This window comes from Schistocerca nitens, chromosome 7 (genome assembly GCF_023898315.1).
Source record: "Schistocerca nitens isolate TAMUIC-IGC-003100 chromosome 7, iqSchNite1.1, whole genome shotgun sequence".
Taxonomy (NCBI): domain Eukaryota; kingdom Metazoa; phylum Arthropoda; class Insecta; order Orthoptera; family Acrididae; genus Schistocerca; species Schistocerca nitens.
The window spans coordinates 266760948-266776785 of record NC_064620.1 but is presented as its reverse complement, the minus strand read 5'-3'; the positions used below and the strand labels follow the sequence as shown (position 1 = coordinate 266776785).

At 40.2% G+C, this 15838-nt stretch overlaps 1 protein-coding gene across 1 annotated transcript in view; it reads left to right on the top strand.

The window, feature by feature from the left end:
- LOC126195402 (long-chain fatty acid transport protein 1-like) overlaps window positions 1-15838 on the top strand; it is a 332742-nt gene that overhangs the window by 302175 nt on the left and 14729 nt on the right. Inside the window, exons 9-11 of the mRNA XM_049933995.1 lie at window positions 12908-12974; window positions 13063-13153; window positions 13265-13418. Coding sequence (XP_049789952.1) covers window positions 12908-12974; window positions 13063-13153; window positions 13265-13418 — 312 coding nt within the window. The remainder of the gene's footprint in view (window positions 1-12907; window positions 12975-13062; window positions 13154-13264; window positions 13419-15838) is intronic.

The following is a 15838-nucleotide window of genomic DNA, read 5'->3' as shown; positions in this document are numbered from 1 at the left end:
GAACTACAGAGGGATATCAGTAATACCAGTGGCCTATGAGGTATTCCCAAAAGCACTACTGAACAGAGTGGTAAAAACAACTACATGCACAAATTGGTGAGTACCAGGGAGGCTTCAGAAAGGAGGGATCATTCACAGATTAAATTTTGAATCTGAAACTGGTAATCACATATCAAAAACAGAGAAGCAAAAATGTCATGCTCACATTCATAGACTTCAAGAAAAGTTATGATTCTCAGTAGACAGACAAACACTGTTCAACATTTAGAGGAAATGAGTTAGGATGGAAAGTCCTGTGAACTCTCTCCTAACTCTTTAACTCAGTACTTGATATGGTGATCAGAAGGTGGTGACAGGAAGTGAAAGGAGTGGGTAGAATATGACTGGGGTGCAAGAAACAAGGAATATGGGTAGACTGTAAGCATTTTGCAGATGATATTGTGATATTGTCAGAATCATTAGAAGAGGTGGTTAAACAAATTATGCAACTACAGAGACAAGCTACTAAAGCAGGCCTACAGATCTCTATCAAGAAGACGCAATATATGATAAATGTCAAGGCAGCTCCTAGATGGATGACAATAGGAGGAGGGAAAATTCAGAAGGTCGAAAGATTTAAATACCATGGAGTAGGGTTAGAAACTGGGTTGACAGACAAATGGCTCTGAGCACTATGGGACTTAACATCTATGGTCATCAGTCCCCGTTGACAGACAAGCAAGCAGTGGAAACATGAATGAATGAAATGAATTTAGCATACAAACAAACTATAATGTCTACAATAAGAACAGTATTTTGATCAATTCAACAGTAAGATGTTATAATAATAATAGCGTATGACGAGGACCTCCCGTCGGGTAGACCGCTTGCCTGGTGCAAGTCTTTCAATTTGACGCCACTTTGGCGACTTGCGCGTCAATGGGGATGAAATGATGATGATTAGGATAACACAACACCCAGTCCCTGAGTGGAGAAAATCTCCGGGAATCGAACGCGGGCCCGTAGGATGGACAGCCTGTCGTGCTGACCACTCAGCTACCGGAGGCGGACAGTAAGATGTTAGCAGACAGTGATCTGACCTGAAGCCTTATAAGCAGCAGAAACTCATAATGTAGTAAGAACATGAGTACTTAAGGGACCAGAATTGGTGGAATGAAGGTTTTTCAGGAGGATATTGGGACCCTGAAGAACAGATGATGGTCAGCTTAAAACACAAGCAAACCAAGAACTGTATATCAAGATAGACAATTTTGGACATCATCAGGAGGAGGAGGGGTGTTTTCTTTGGACACATACTTAAATGGACCAGGGGAAGTTAAAACAGTAAATAATACAATTTCTGGTGAACAAGAGAACCAAAGTACGCTGGATCCAAGAGGTACAAAGGGATTTAGAAGAAGTAGGAATACAAGAACCAGAGATATACAAAAGGTAATTTATAATATTAGAAGTCAATATTGCTTGATGTGAAACAGTTTATTTCATGACCAGTTTCAACAGTAACTAGCTGTCATCCTCAGATTCTCATGTGTAAAATGTACAGATAGAATAATGTTAATGTAGTAACCAGCATGATGGTACAACGATTATACATCTGAATAATAAAAATTACACATCAGTGTTGTTATCATACTGCAAACATGCTCCAGTTATAATAATACAGCTCCACATTGATTTGTCAAATATATAAAACTTGCTAAATAAAATATACATAGCACCAATAAGGAGTACAGGAGAAATAGGAGAAAACACAAACATGCACAACCGTGCATGCGTGGCCTCAGACAGGCACATTGAGGAAGACGAGTAAAATATTGAAGCTTTTAAATGTGATTTGAGACTTTCTCGGCGTATTCCATTCGTGAAATCTTCTCGGGTGATCAGCCGAGTAAAGGCGTCGTCTTCTCGCAACGTTTCGAAGGGTTTCGTACCCATCATCTTCGCTTGAAGATGATGGGTACGAAACCCTTCGAAACGTTGCGAGAAGACGACGCCTTTACTCGGCTGATCACCCGAGAAGATTTCACAAATTGAAGCTTTTGTTCAAAGCCGAAAGGACTTCACCCAAAAGCTTTAATATTTTGCCTCCCAGTGACTCAATGCTTGCTTTATGTGATAGGTAGCAATCTATCCTTTCCATATTGTTGTTATCCATACTGGACTTTCCATTGTTTGTATGTACATTTTTAATATTTATGTGTCGCATACACACTCAGTACATTAAATGTGTAACACACACCACTCAGTCTGTTTACTAACTTGTTTTTATGTATGTTCCACCATAGCGCATCATCTACCTAAATTCCCAGGAATTTAGTGGATACCTCTTGGCTTATAGACTCTTTTCCAAATGCAACATTTATCCTTAATGAAACCAAGTGTCATGGATGAAAATTCATGTACATGGTTTTGTCTTCTTTCTGCAACAGTGTATATGTGTTTAACCAATTTGCCAGCTTAGAGTTTGTGTCAGCAGTCATGTTGCTCCTTTGCACAGTAATTTAAATACAGTATATTTGTGTCATCAGCAAACATTACTAGTAGGCCTTTTTGAATACTCCAGGACAGATCATTAGTAGATACAATAAACAAAAGTGGGCCAATTGTGGAACCTTGAGGAATGCCTTGTCTTATGACTTCATCCTTTGTTTTGTAAAATTCAAGTTGCATAAGAAATTAATGGCGACTAACTCCCGTTTATTAGACTTTTTGAGATCTATTACAGAACACTTCTGTAGCGGTGCAGTGTATTATAGAGCAAGCAGTTCAATCCAGATAGGTACAGAAAGCTGGCTAAAGCCTGAAATAAGTTCTGCAGAAATTTTTACGAAGTCTCAGACGATGTTCAGGAAAGATAGATTAGGCAGAATTGGTGGTGGAGTGTTTGTGTCTGTCAGTAGTGGTTTATCTTGTAGTGAAGTCGAAGTAGATACTCCGTGCGAATTGGTATGGGTGGAGGTTGTACTTAACAGCCGAACTAAGTTAATAATTGGCTCCTTCTACCGACTCCCAGACTCAGATGATATAGTTGCTGAACAGTTCAGAGAAAATTTGAGTCTTGTAACAAATAAATACCCCACTCATACGATTATAGCTGGTGGGGACTTCAACCTTCCCTCGATATCTTGGCAAAAATACTTGATCAAAACCGGTGGTAGGCAGAAAACATCTTCCGCGATTGTCCTAAATGCTTTCGAAAATTATTTCGAGCAGTTAGTCCACGAACCCACGCGAATTGTAAATGGTTGTGAAAACACACTTGACCTCTTAGTCACAAACAATCCAGAGCTAATAGAGAGCATCATGACTGATTCAGGGATTAGTGATCACAAGGCTCAATACCATTTCTTCCAAATCCACCAGAAACAAGCACAAAATAATTTTATTTAAAAAATCGGATAAATTGTCACTAGAAGCCTTCCTAAGAGACAATCTCCATTCCTTCCGAACTGACTATGCAAATGTAGACGAGATGTGTCTCAAACTCAAAGATATAGTAGCAACAGCAATTGAGAGATTTATACCTCATAAATTGGTAAGAGATGGAACTGATCCCCCATGGTACACAAAACAGGTCCGAACGCTGTTGCAGAGGCAACGGAAAAAGCATGCGAAGTTCAGAAGAACGCGAAATCCCAAAGATTGGCTAAAATTCACAGACGCGTGAAATTTGGCACGGACTTCAATGCGAGATGCCTTTAAAAGGTTCCACAATGAAACATTGTCTCGAAATTTGATAGAAAATTCGAAGAAATTCTGGTCGTATGTAAAGTACACAAGCGGCAAGATGCAGTCAATACCTTCGCTGCGCAGTGCCGATGGTACTGTTACCGACGATTGTGCCGCTAAAGCGGAGTTATTGAATGCAGTTTTCCGAAATTCCTTCACCAGGGAAGACCAATGGAATATTCCAGAATTTGAAACACGAACAGCTGCTAGCATGAGTTTCTTAGAAGTAGATACCTTAGGGGTTGCGAAGCAACTCAAATCACTTGATACAGGCAAGTCTTCAGGTCCAGATTGTATACTGATTAGGTTCCTTTCAGATTACACTGATACAATAGCTCCCTACTTAGCAATCATATACAACCGCTCGCTCACCGATAGATCTGTACCTACAGACTGGAAAATTGCGCAGGTCGCACCAGTGTTTAAGAAGGGTAATAGGAGTAATCCATTGAACTACAGACCTGTATCTTTGACGTCAGTTTGCAGTAGGGTTTTGGAGCATATACTGTATTCAAACATTATGAATCACCTTGAAGGGAATGATCTATTGATACGTAATCAGCATGGTTTCAGAAAACATCATTCTTGTGCATCGCAGCTAGCTCTTTATTCACACGAAGTATTGGCCGCTATCGACAGGGGATCTTTAGTTGATTTCGTATTTCTAGATTTCCGGAAAGCTTTTGACACCGTTCCTCACAAGCGACTTCTAATCAAGCTGTGGGCCTATGGGGTATCGTCTCAGTTGTGCAACTGGATTCGTGATTTCCTGTCAGGAGGGTCGCAGTTCGTAGTAATAGACGGCAAATCATCGAGTAAAACTGAAGTGATATCAGGTGTTCCCCAGGGAAGCGTCCTGGGATCTCTGCTGTTCCTGATCTATATAAATGACCTGGGTGACAATCTGAGCAGTTCTCTTAGGTTGTTTGCAGATGATGCTGTAATTTACCGTCTAGTAAGGTCATCCGAAGACCAGTATCAGTTACAAAGCGATTTAGAAAAGATTGCTGTATGGTGTGGCAGGTGGCAGTTGACACTAAATAACAAAAAGTGTGAGGTGATCCACATGAGTTCCAAAAGAAATCCATTGGAATTCGATTACTCGATAAATAGTACATTTCTCAAGGCTGGGTGTTAAAATTACGAACAACTTCAGTTGGAAAGACCACATAAATAATATTGTGGGAAGGCGAGCCAAAGGTTGCGTTTCATTGGCAGGACACTTAGAAGAATCCTCTGCCAAGCACTTAAATGTGAATTGCAGAGTAGTCATGTAGATGTAGATACAGTTCACACCATGTTAGAGTTTCACCAACAACAGCCAGAGTGCAGAATGTAAACACTGTTAACCAAACTGTTCCATGCACACTTCACTGATCAAATTACAGCTGCCTCAGACTGGCCCTGGATCAGCTTATATGTGTTATTCCTATGTGGTCTCATCACAGGACACTCCTGATGACGAGCAGTATGGGGCAGTAGCACTACAGCAATTGACAGTATGATTGTGCGAGCTAATCAATTTCCATAGTGACGTTGGGTGGCGCCACTTCAGACTATGATAGAATGAAGGCTTTCACGAGCATGTGGCATGGCTGCTTGTAAACCTTTTGGGGTATAAGTTCATGGTCCATGAAACTCTTCTGCTTCTAACGTTTTGTCCAGAACTGCGCTGGACATCTTTGGAGGCAATACTTCTCTGTTGAGTCTTGCTGATGGGTCAGACATCTGAGAGCAACATATACACTGTAGAAAAAAGTGTGTGGCCAGAGTTGCATGTGGTAAACAGAGATCCCTGTCAAACATAAAATTTAACTATCAGTTGTCGTCTTGTCAAAGATAAAAAACCTCCTTAGTGATTCTGCAGAGGTACTGTCCATATGTCACTTCAGTTTCATGGTCTTTTCTTTCCTATTTACACTCTGTATAATTTGACAAAGATGAGAATGCAACCAACAGAGAATCTTCAGTACCTTCCTCACCTGTACGAACTTGCTTATGCTATTCGATATTAGTGGTTCATTGATTGTTTCGTGTTTGTGTTGCTGGGAAGGTAGTGAAAGATGAAAGGGTTCTCTGATGACCAGCATAAACAATCTTTAATCTAAAGTGTCCTAAAATGGCACTAGCTGAAGTTTGTCACAAAATTACACAAAATGTATTGCTTCTGAGTGTCCTATTCCATTAGAAATAAATGAAAGCATTGTAGTATTTTGAATAAACTTTGCTTTACAAGATATAGTTTTTCTATCTGACTTATGTCTATGCAGTTACACATAACTTGGGGACTGAAAAATTTCATAAGAGAGACTGAGTTTTAGTACATAAAAGAGCTCAGAACATTACAGCATACTGGTAGGTTCCTATAGAGAAGTGTCAAGAGACAATATGAATACTACTACTACCTTTCTACAGCAAAGGGAGAACCTACAGTTATTGCAGTATTGTCTACCCACAATGGACATTGCAATGAATTACAGACTTATAATAGCCAAAGAAATTTTGAGGAAATTGGGTGAAGTGTTTATTATGAAGTCATAACAGAAAAAGATGATTTATTGTTTAATTTTGGATAGAATTTGGGAGGTCAAGATGACTTGGAATCACAACCAATTTGCCAAAAATTGGAGCAGAATTCATGATTGATCCAGTTTTTGGTGAAGAAGATCATGACTTGATAATCTTACATTGTTATTCTGGGTGGTGGTGGGGGGGGGGGGGGGGGCAACTTTTAAATCTTCAATGTGAAGCCTCGTTTTTATTGCAGATTATAATTCTACATCAAAATCTACATATGTTTTGTGTGAAGCATTTTCTTCATTTCGTCACAGATGGTATTGTGGTCAGAGGAATAGAAATGTGTACACAATCCTAATTTGCAACATGCTATTCAATGGCCCTTGAATATCCAATGGCATGTGGGACCCCACATCCATGCTGCGAGGATAGGACAGGTCAGTATTACATAACTTATAATTGGAAACTCCATTAACAACATTGTATTCCCCTGACATATCAAAAATGGACTACTCAGCATGCCACCTGGCTGTATAGTGAACTACAGTAGAACCCTCAAATGGGGGTTTACCTTAATTCGAGAAAGTGTACCTTTTCCAGAACTCTTTGCCTGTATTGACGTGAATTGCACCAATACACACAATGTACACAATAACAACAATAAATCAAGGATATACCTACCCTACACACTTTACTGTAATTACAACTTTTTTTGTAGCACTAATACAGTAGTCAAAGATCGTAGTTTCAGAGCACACTACAAAATTAAAACATCCACAAAATACTTACACAATTACAGTAATATAATAAATCGAGTTACTTTTCCTATATACAACACATATTTACACAACTTTCACAGTACCTCATTTTTTGAAATACTTGTAATAAAAATTGGTAGTCTGCTTTTTAGCACTGTTAGATTTAAGTTCAAAATGTCCATCTCTAATTGATTTACTCTGTATATAACAGGGTTTTCCACTTTGAATGCTGGGACAAATCTCCAGACAATGTCTGTACTGGCAATAGCTACACTGAATGAAGGTGTTTACGTTTCTTCATCCCTAACATAATCGTCAACATCTCGGATGCATGTAGTGATGGTATCATCATCACAAGCCACAATTTCTTCAAAAGTGATGTGTAAATTGTTAGATACCTGCACCCAATCATGCATGTCCACTACTGCATCATCACCGTCTTTGTCGTGAGTGCTCATTTCATTAAATTCAGCCTTATGAAAGCAAGTTGAGATGGTTTCCTTCGTTAACATTTTCCAAGCTCCTGTGAGCATATGCATTGCTTTCAGGATGTTCAATTTAAGCACTTCATTGCTGTCAATAAAGGCAAGTGCCTTAAGGGCAAGAGCTTTCCGATACTTGCTTTTCAGGCCGTGAATAATCCCTAGATCCATGGGCTGGAGTCTGCTAGTGCAATTTGCAGGAAAGAAATGCACTTTTGCAGTCCTTAGAAATTCTAAGTCTGTTGGATGAGCGGGACACTAGTCCATAAAGAGAACAACCTTCCTGTTTCCAGCACCCATTTGTGTATCAAAAGCTTGCTGTCATCCAAGCACTTTTGTTCCTATAATACTTACATGGCAGCATAGCACTGTTCTTAAAGTAATGTGGTTTGTGGAACTTTTCAATTACTATCGGATCCAGCTTGTCACTGCCATCTGTGTTGCTGCATAAGAGAATAGTAATTCTCTGCTTGCTCATTCTTCCTCCATGGCATGCTTCTCCTTTAACACTTAAGGTTTTAGAGAGCATGAGTTGATAAAACAGGCCAGTTCCATCCACATTGTACACATCCCGAGATTTGAAACCTTCCAAGAGGGTGGCAACACCTCTTCTTTCCAGTGTTTAACACTTTCATCACTAACCGTAACACACTCTCCACTACTGCCCTGCAAGTTATCCCATAGCGTTTTTTGAACCTATCCAGCCAACCATTCGAAGCTTTGAATTCTGTTAGCCCAAGTTTCCCTGATATCGTAGATGCTTTCATTTTTATCAACACCCCATCAATTGGTAAATTTTCAGCACATGCTCAACTGAGCCAGTCCATTAGCTACGATTCCATTTCATCGTACGGCGACTTTTTAACATTTTTTTCTCTGCTTTGCTTTTGAACCGGACTGTGTTTCTTGATCCAGAATCTTCTCCATATTCTTCAATATTCCTGACAATGAAGACTGTGCAAGTCCCAGGCGTTGAGCCATTTCACTTACGGGCACATTTGCTTTTCTCTCCACTTCCCAAATCAAGTTCACTTTTTCCGCGACAGATAGAGGTTTTCTTTTCACTGCCATAGTCAGCTTCACTACAACAACGGATGTGAGTGAGCAAACTGATATACAGCTGGATTCTCCACACAACACACAGTAATACACTAACTGATGCAAACTTGCCTAAACTGACACTATACATGGTCGGCTAAGTTCGAGCTTGCTCATGCATGTAGCGAGGGATCAATATGGAAGATGATCAATCGTATCCAATATAAATGCTGGAGTTCATAGGTTCTTAAGACCCGTATTACATTATGCTTGCATTTGGAGGCAAAGCGTATGGAAGTTCCGAAAAATCCCATTACAAGCTGCCGCAAGTACTGTAGTTATTGTGTTTACCTGATTACAAGCCGACCTCGAATGCAAGCCGCACCACAGAAATGAGACTCAGAAAAAAATAAATAAATTTTACCCTGATTTTAAACCACACTTAAAAGTGAAAGATATGTCTCATCATATGATGGATACAGTATTAAATGGCCCTACCTCTCAGCGATTTGGGACACTTAGAATTACAATTACATTGCAAAACACTGACAACAGTGAAAATTCACAATATCTATCAAAATACAGTATTCCGGATCTACACACATGTGAGGTGAGAGCAGTGATGTCGCAGGCAAGCTCGCTGCACTGCATACCAGAACACAGTTGTGATTTTTCATGTTTTATTATGAAATGATCGTATGGCATTGTTGGCTGGGAGGCCCCATTTGTGGTGAGTTCAGCCGCCATATTGCAACTGCTTTTTAGGTGACACCAGATCGGTGACTTGCGAGTCAGTGATGATGAAAATGGTGATGAAGGACACATAATACCCAGTCCCCTGCCGGGAATCGAACCCGGGCCCCCTGCGTGATAGGCAGTATGCTACGGAGGAGGACATGTTTTATTATTAACGACTCCTTGTCACTACTTTCGTACAAAGCATCATCCTCTGTGCCATCAAGTGCCTTAGAAATACAGTATTTTTTAAATGCATGATGAACAGTTTCACTTGGGAGACATTTCCAAGATTGACTAATGCACACGCACACTTGAGACAAGCTTGCACACTTAACATGTCCTGTAGGCATTAATTGCCTATCTTCTTTCATTAGGGACTGTGTATACATGCTGTATTTTTCTGTTTGTCCATAAAATGTTTGTTTAAACAAACTAACAGATGCAGAATGGATGTCATCCATTCTGGAATTAAACTAAGTCCATTTTACCCTGTGCAATTTTTTTTTTTCACAGCTGGTGTACAGTGACCTGTGTACGAATCTAACACAAGCATAAGTGGCAAACCTAGCAAGGTACCAGTACGATGTTGCCACCACAAGTCTTATCCACTCTAAAATTATGTCCTCTGTGAACCAGCCAATTTCATTAGCACGTACAATAACATCTTTAGGAAATACTTCGGACTTCGGTAAAGTCTTCCATGTGAAATGAATGGTGGCAGTTTATGGCCATCGGCTGTACAAGCCAGCAAGAATTTCCGGTGCACAGTTTGATGATGTAGCGCTGTAATGCGACGAGTTTTTCCCCGTATTTTTCAGGCCCAATTGCGGCTCCCTTTAAAATCCTTGATTTTCTGATGTGCTTTTACTTGAATTATTTCTGCAGTTACAGGTAAGCACTGTCACTGCTTTCTCACAAAATCATTCACTACGACTTCCAACTCATAGTGGCGGCCATGTTTTGGTCCAGAAAACGCTTTTCTGTTGCTGGAATAAGCTGAAAGTTGTTACTTTTGCTGTCTCCATGTCTTACCGAAGTTCAGAAGCAAACTGAAACAAACGTTTTTGCTAGCACTGCTCTCATTAGCTGGAGCTGTCAAAATGTAAAGCCATGCTTGTCAAGTTGCTTCCAAATGTCCGTTTTGATGGTATATATGTAAAGAGTTGTTTTTAATTGCTATGAATGTTTGGAAAATTCCTAAATTCACCCATGATAAAAAATACCTTAACATTCATTTCTTGAAACTAACACAACGGCTTCTGTGGCAGTTTCTAGTGGCAAAAAGCAGCAATAAAGGCCGCAAGCACTTACGGCAGCAACTAGCAGCATTATTCAGAACTTCTTAGGCTTTGCACCCAAATGTAAACTTCAGGCGGTTTTTTGGATTCCGAAAACTGGAAAAAAGTGCGGCTCGCATTCGGGCCACAAAAGCCACGTTTGTATTGTTTTCAATATTTAATGTTCCTAATGCTAAATGCGGATTTTGCCATAATACGGAGTACGTTAAATCGATTTTTGGGACTCGAAATTTCTTCCGTTAAATGCAGGTTTATGCTAAATCGAGGTCATGCAAAATCAGGGTTATACTGTATGATATATCATAACAAACAGTACAGTGCGATCAGAGCTCACATATCGTGCAGACGTAGAACAGACAGTGGCTCTTAACATTACAATACTTGCACACTGTTTATTTCTTACACAAATGCCTATCATATGGAGAACAGACGCGCAGAAAGATGATGAATGTGGCAACCATAGTAGAAAAAATTGAAATATTCTGATTTGTAGAGAATGTAGGAAAAACATTGCCTTGTGTGCTGAGCATTTTTCAGAGAAAGCTCACTCTCATTCATTCTTTTACAAGGTTGTGAATGCCTTTGTCTGATAGCAGCATACAGACTGGCAAAAGGAAACGAAGCAAACATGTTACAGGACAAGTTAATGAGATAGCTGTACTAGCGGCGGTGCACCACAACCTATGGATAAGCACTTGGCAATTACATCAGTTTCTCTTGACAAGTGTTTTTATTCATGAAAATGAATAATATTTCAAATAAATATCTTTGTTATTTGGAAATAACAAATAATAATTTATATCTTAGTTGTTCCTTTCATTAGAATCATTTTTGCCCAAGTCTGGTCAGTATTCACAAAAAAGCTATCAATAGCAGAGGAACCAGTAGCTGTTATTTTGTAACTCTGTGGCTCGTATTTTCCATGTTGTACTATTTGAACACATTCAGTAGTTTTTGGCTACATGAGGGCTCTTCTAAAATATTTATGTTAAGGTCATATAACAATAAATGAAAAGGAAAGTTGCTACTCACCATATAGCGGAGATGCTGAGTCGCAGATAGGCACAACAAAAAGACTGTCTGTGCCTATCTGTGACTGAACGTCTCTGATATGTGATGAGTAGCAGCTTTCCTTTTCACAATATTGTTAAATTTCATCCAGGATTTTCCATTGCTTGATTTATGTTAAGGTAACCACATAGGAAAATATCAGGGTACAATGAGCTGTAGAGTTGTAGCACTGTGTGTAGTTTAAAAGTGAATAATGGTTAGCTGCCATCAAGTAGAAGCATATAGCTAAAGGCTTCATGAATTTAATATTTATTGCTACATGTTCAAAATGTTTTCATAGTTTAGCCTTTGATTTTAAATATGGGATTACATTCTACACTGTCTCTGACAAAAATTAGACAGCTGCTTCCCTTTTTATCAGATGTGCAGAAATGATTAACACAGTGGTAGCCTGGAAGAGAAACACTGGCAATCTTAAATCTGTAGTTTCTAAGTTTTGTTTATTTACATGTTATTGTCTACTGCATTTGTCTCTTCATTACACAAAGATATTTTACAATCTTCCATCTAATACAAAGCAAAGAATTGGAAATCCCTATCAGTTTAACTGAAAGATAAAAAGAATGTCTGGGTAGTCACTTCTACAAATTATCTTATTATCTAAAGTCAAGGATTGAAAATTCCTGTTAACTAAATGGCATGTAGCAGTTTTCACCATAAAGCTGCATGACAGATAGTAATATATTGTAAACAGGTTTCTGTTGTCACAGATATAAGTTTTTATCCAAAAAATACTAATTTTTCGTGTAAATGCAAAAATACAAGTAGGAGATAAAGGGAAGCTGTTTAATATAACTCAGGGAAGCAACAGGCTGTTTCAAAGTAGTAGTTTCTGCTAGTTTAGTAGGTCACATTAAGCAACTGTAAACACAAATAGTAGCCCACTGAGTAGCGTAATTATAGTCTGTTGTTAAAACAATGAACTGATTTAACATTCTAAGAGTTGCTTCTCTTTTGGTAACACATTCCTTGACTTGTTCCACACTCTTGGAGGTTTTCCCCCTTGATGAAATCTACAGAACATGATGAATGTGTGAATGAAAAGAATTGCCTTTTTTGTGATGAATTCCTCACCTGGAAAGTAAATGTCCTAGGTTGTGTGCCATGGGATAACTCTTAACTGTAGTTCCCACACTCCCACCTGCAACTGTCAGGCAAAGAGAGTCATTAGAAAACTGCAGTTACTTCTTTAAATAGTCTGTAATATTGCGTGGCTGACAAAAAAATGACACATTTAAACTGTGGAAAAAATTCATCATTTCTCTTCTCTCCATAGGAGATATTCTTGTAATGGATGAATTTGGATACTTCTATTTTAAAGACAGGACTGGAGACACCTTTAGGTATGTTTTAGAGCTGCTCTGATTTTATATTTATGTTACTATATTGCATCCTTTTTTTTTATTTGCCCTGACAATTTGCCATTTTCAGGTGGCGTGGAGAGAATGTTGCAACTTCAGAAGTGGAAGCAGTGATCAGCAATATAGTAGGCTTGAAAGATGTAGTTGTATATGGTGTTGAAGTAAGTTATTTCCATCTTCTAATATCTCACTGAACCTCTCAAATGTAAAGAAATTAATTAATAATTTACAGTTTCACCACAAAACAACTGACACACTAATTTGTGTTTCAGATACCAAATGTTGAAGGGAAAGCTGGTATGGCAGCAATCGTCGATGACGAGGGTTTGCTCAATATCGAAAGTTTTGCAGCTGGAGTGAAGCAGCATTTGCCACCTTACGCATGGCCTGTCATTGTTAGAATTTTGCCACAATTGCCTATCACAGGTACTATGGTGTAAAACAGAATATACAATTAATGATATAAATTAATAGAGGGAAACATTCCATGTGGGAAAAATATATCTAAAAACAAAGATGATGTGACTTACCAAATGAAAGCGCCGGCACGTCGATAGACACACAAACAAACACAAACATACACACAAAATTCAAGCTTTCGCAACAAACTGTTGCCTCATCAGGAAAGAGGGAAGGAGAGGGAAAGACGAAAGGATGTGGGTTTTAAGAGAGAGGGTAAGGAGTCATTCCAATCCCGGGAGTGGAAAGACTTACCTTAGGGGGAAAAACGGACGGGTATACACTCGCACACACACACATATCCATCCACACATATACAGACACAAGCAGACATATTTAAAGACAAAGAGTTTGGGCAGAGATGTCAGTCGAGGCAGAAGTGCAGAGGCAAAGATGTTGTTGAATGACAGGTAAGGTATGAGTGGCGGCAACTTGAAACTAGCGGAGATTGAGGCCTGGTGGATAACGGGAAGAGAGGATATGTTGAAGAGCAAGTTCCCATCTCCGGAGTTTGGATAGGTTGGTGTTAGTGGGAAGTATCCAGATAACCCGGACGGTGTAGCACTGCGCCAAGATGTGCTGGCCGTGCACCAAGGCATGTTTAGCCACAGGGTGATCCTCATTACCAACAAACACTGTCTGCCTGTGTCCATTCATGCGAATGGACAGTTTGTTGCTGGTAACCTCTTAGTTCATCCCTATGAAATCCCCAAACCACCTTCCCTACCCTCTGGCTCCTACCCTTGTAACCGCCCCCGGTGTAAAACCTGTCCCATGCACCCTCCCACCACCACATACTCCAGTCCTGTAACCTGGAAGGTGTACTCGATCAAAGGCAGAGCCACATGTGAAAGCACCCACGTGATCTACCAACTGACCTGCCTACACTGTGATGCATTCTATGTGGGAATGACCAGCAACAAACTGTCCATTCGCATGAATGTACACAGGCAGACAGTGTTTGTTGGTAATGAGGATCACCCTGTGGCTAAACATGCCTTGGTGCACGGCCAGCACATCTTGGCGCAGTGTTACACCGTCCGGGTTATCTGGATACTTCCCACTAACACCAACCTATCCGAACTCCGGAGATGGGAACTTGCTCTTCAATATATCCCCTCTTCCCGTTATCCACCAGGCCTCAATCTCCGCTAATTTCAAGTTGCCGCCACTCATACTTTACCTGTCATTCAACAACATCTTTGCCTCTGCACTTCTGCCTCGACTGACATCTCTGCCCAAACTCTTTGTCTTTAAATATGTCTGCTTGTGTCTGTATATGTGTAGATTGATATGTGTGTGTGCGCGAGTGTATACCCATCCTTTTTTCCCCCTAAGGTAAGTCTTTCCGCTCCCGGGATTGGAATGACTCCTTACCCTCTCCCTTAAAACCCACATCCTTTCGTCTTTCCCTCTCCTTCCCTCTTTCCTGATGAGGCAACAGTTTGTTGCGAAAGCTTGAATTTTGTGTGTATGTTTGTGTTTGTTTGTGTGTCTATCGACGTGCCGGCGCTTTCGTTTGGTAAGTCACATCATCTTTGTTTTTAGAATATACAATTAAGCGTGTATGGAGAATTCAATCTTGAAGCAATGGTACTCATATAGTTTGGAAACTAAAATGTAAAATTCCATATTCATACCATGAAAGCAATCACAACATGGTTGGCATTTTCTCCCCCTTTGTTATATCCACTGTAGTGGTGTGATGTGAAATGACTGCTATTGAGGGGTGGAAGAGGCATTCTTCCAGCTGTCAGTATGGCATTCGGCCCACCCACCTGGGCTCTGGCAAGGGCTACAGAATGCAGCAAGACAGATGGTGTAAAAAATCTTTTTTGTTCCAACAAGCTTAGAGCAGCTACAATGTGTACCACCATCATGTGACAGCCTTGCATCAAGCCACAATATCCGTATCCCACGAGTGCGTCAGGCATCATCTCACGCACCGCGACACGAAGTGTTGTAATGTAGATGTCAGTTGCTGCTATGCTCAGCATGGCCTGAGCAAACTTTCATGGCAAACATTTCTTATGGTGCTGTGTCAGTTGCTGGCTCTGTGGTCTGGTGTTATGCTGCTAGTGTGGTGGCTGGGTTCACCTGGGTGTGGCGAATGACAGAAACATAATCTGGAGCAGGAATCTCAGTCTGGAGACAGTCTTGTGGTGACTGGCAGATGCCTCAGTTGCTCAGTGGGTAATGGGGCCTCAGTTCAACTCTCAGCCCATCTAGTGGTGGCTGGACCCCTAGCAGGTGATCCTGTAAGGATGATGGTAGAGTAGTAGCCAGCTCACAGTGGAGGCCGATCCTGGGATGGTCACCGACTCGGTGATTCGATCTGATGATCTACCTGCTCAGGCAGCCAGTATTTATATGTGCCAAAGTGGGTT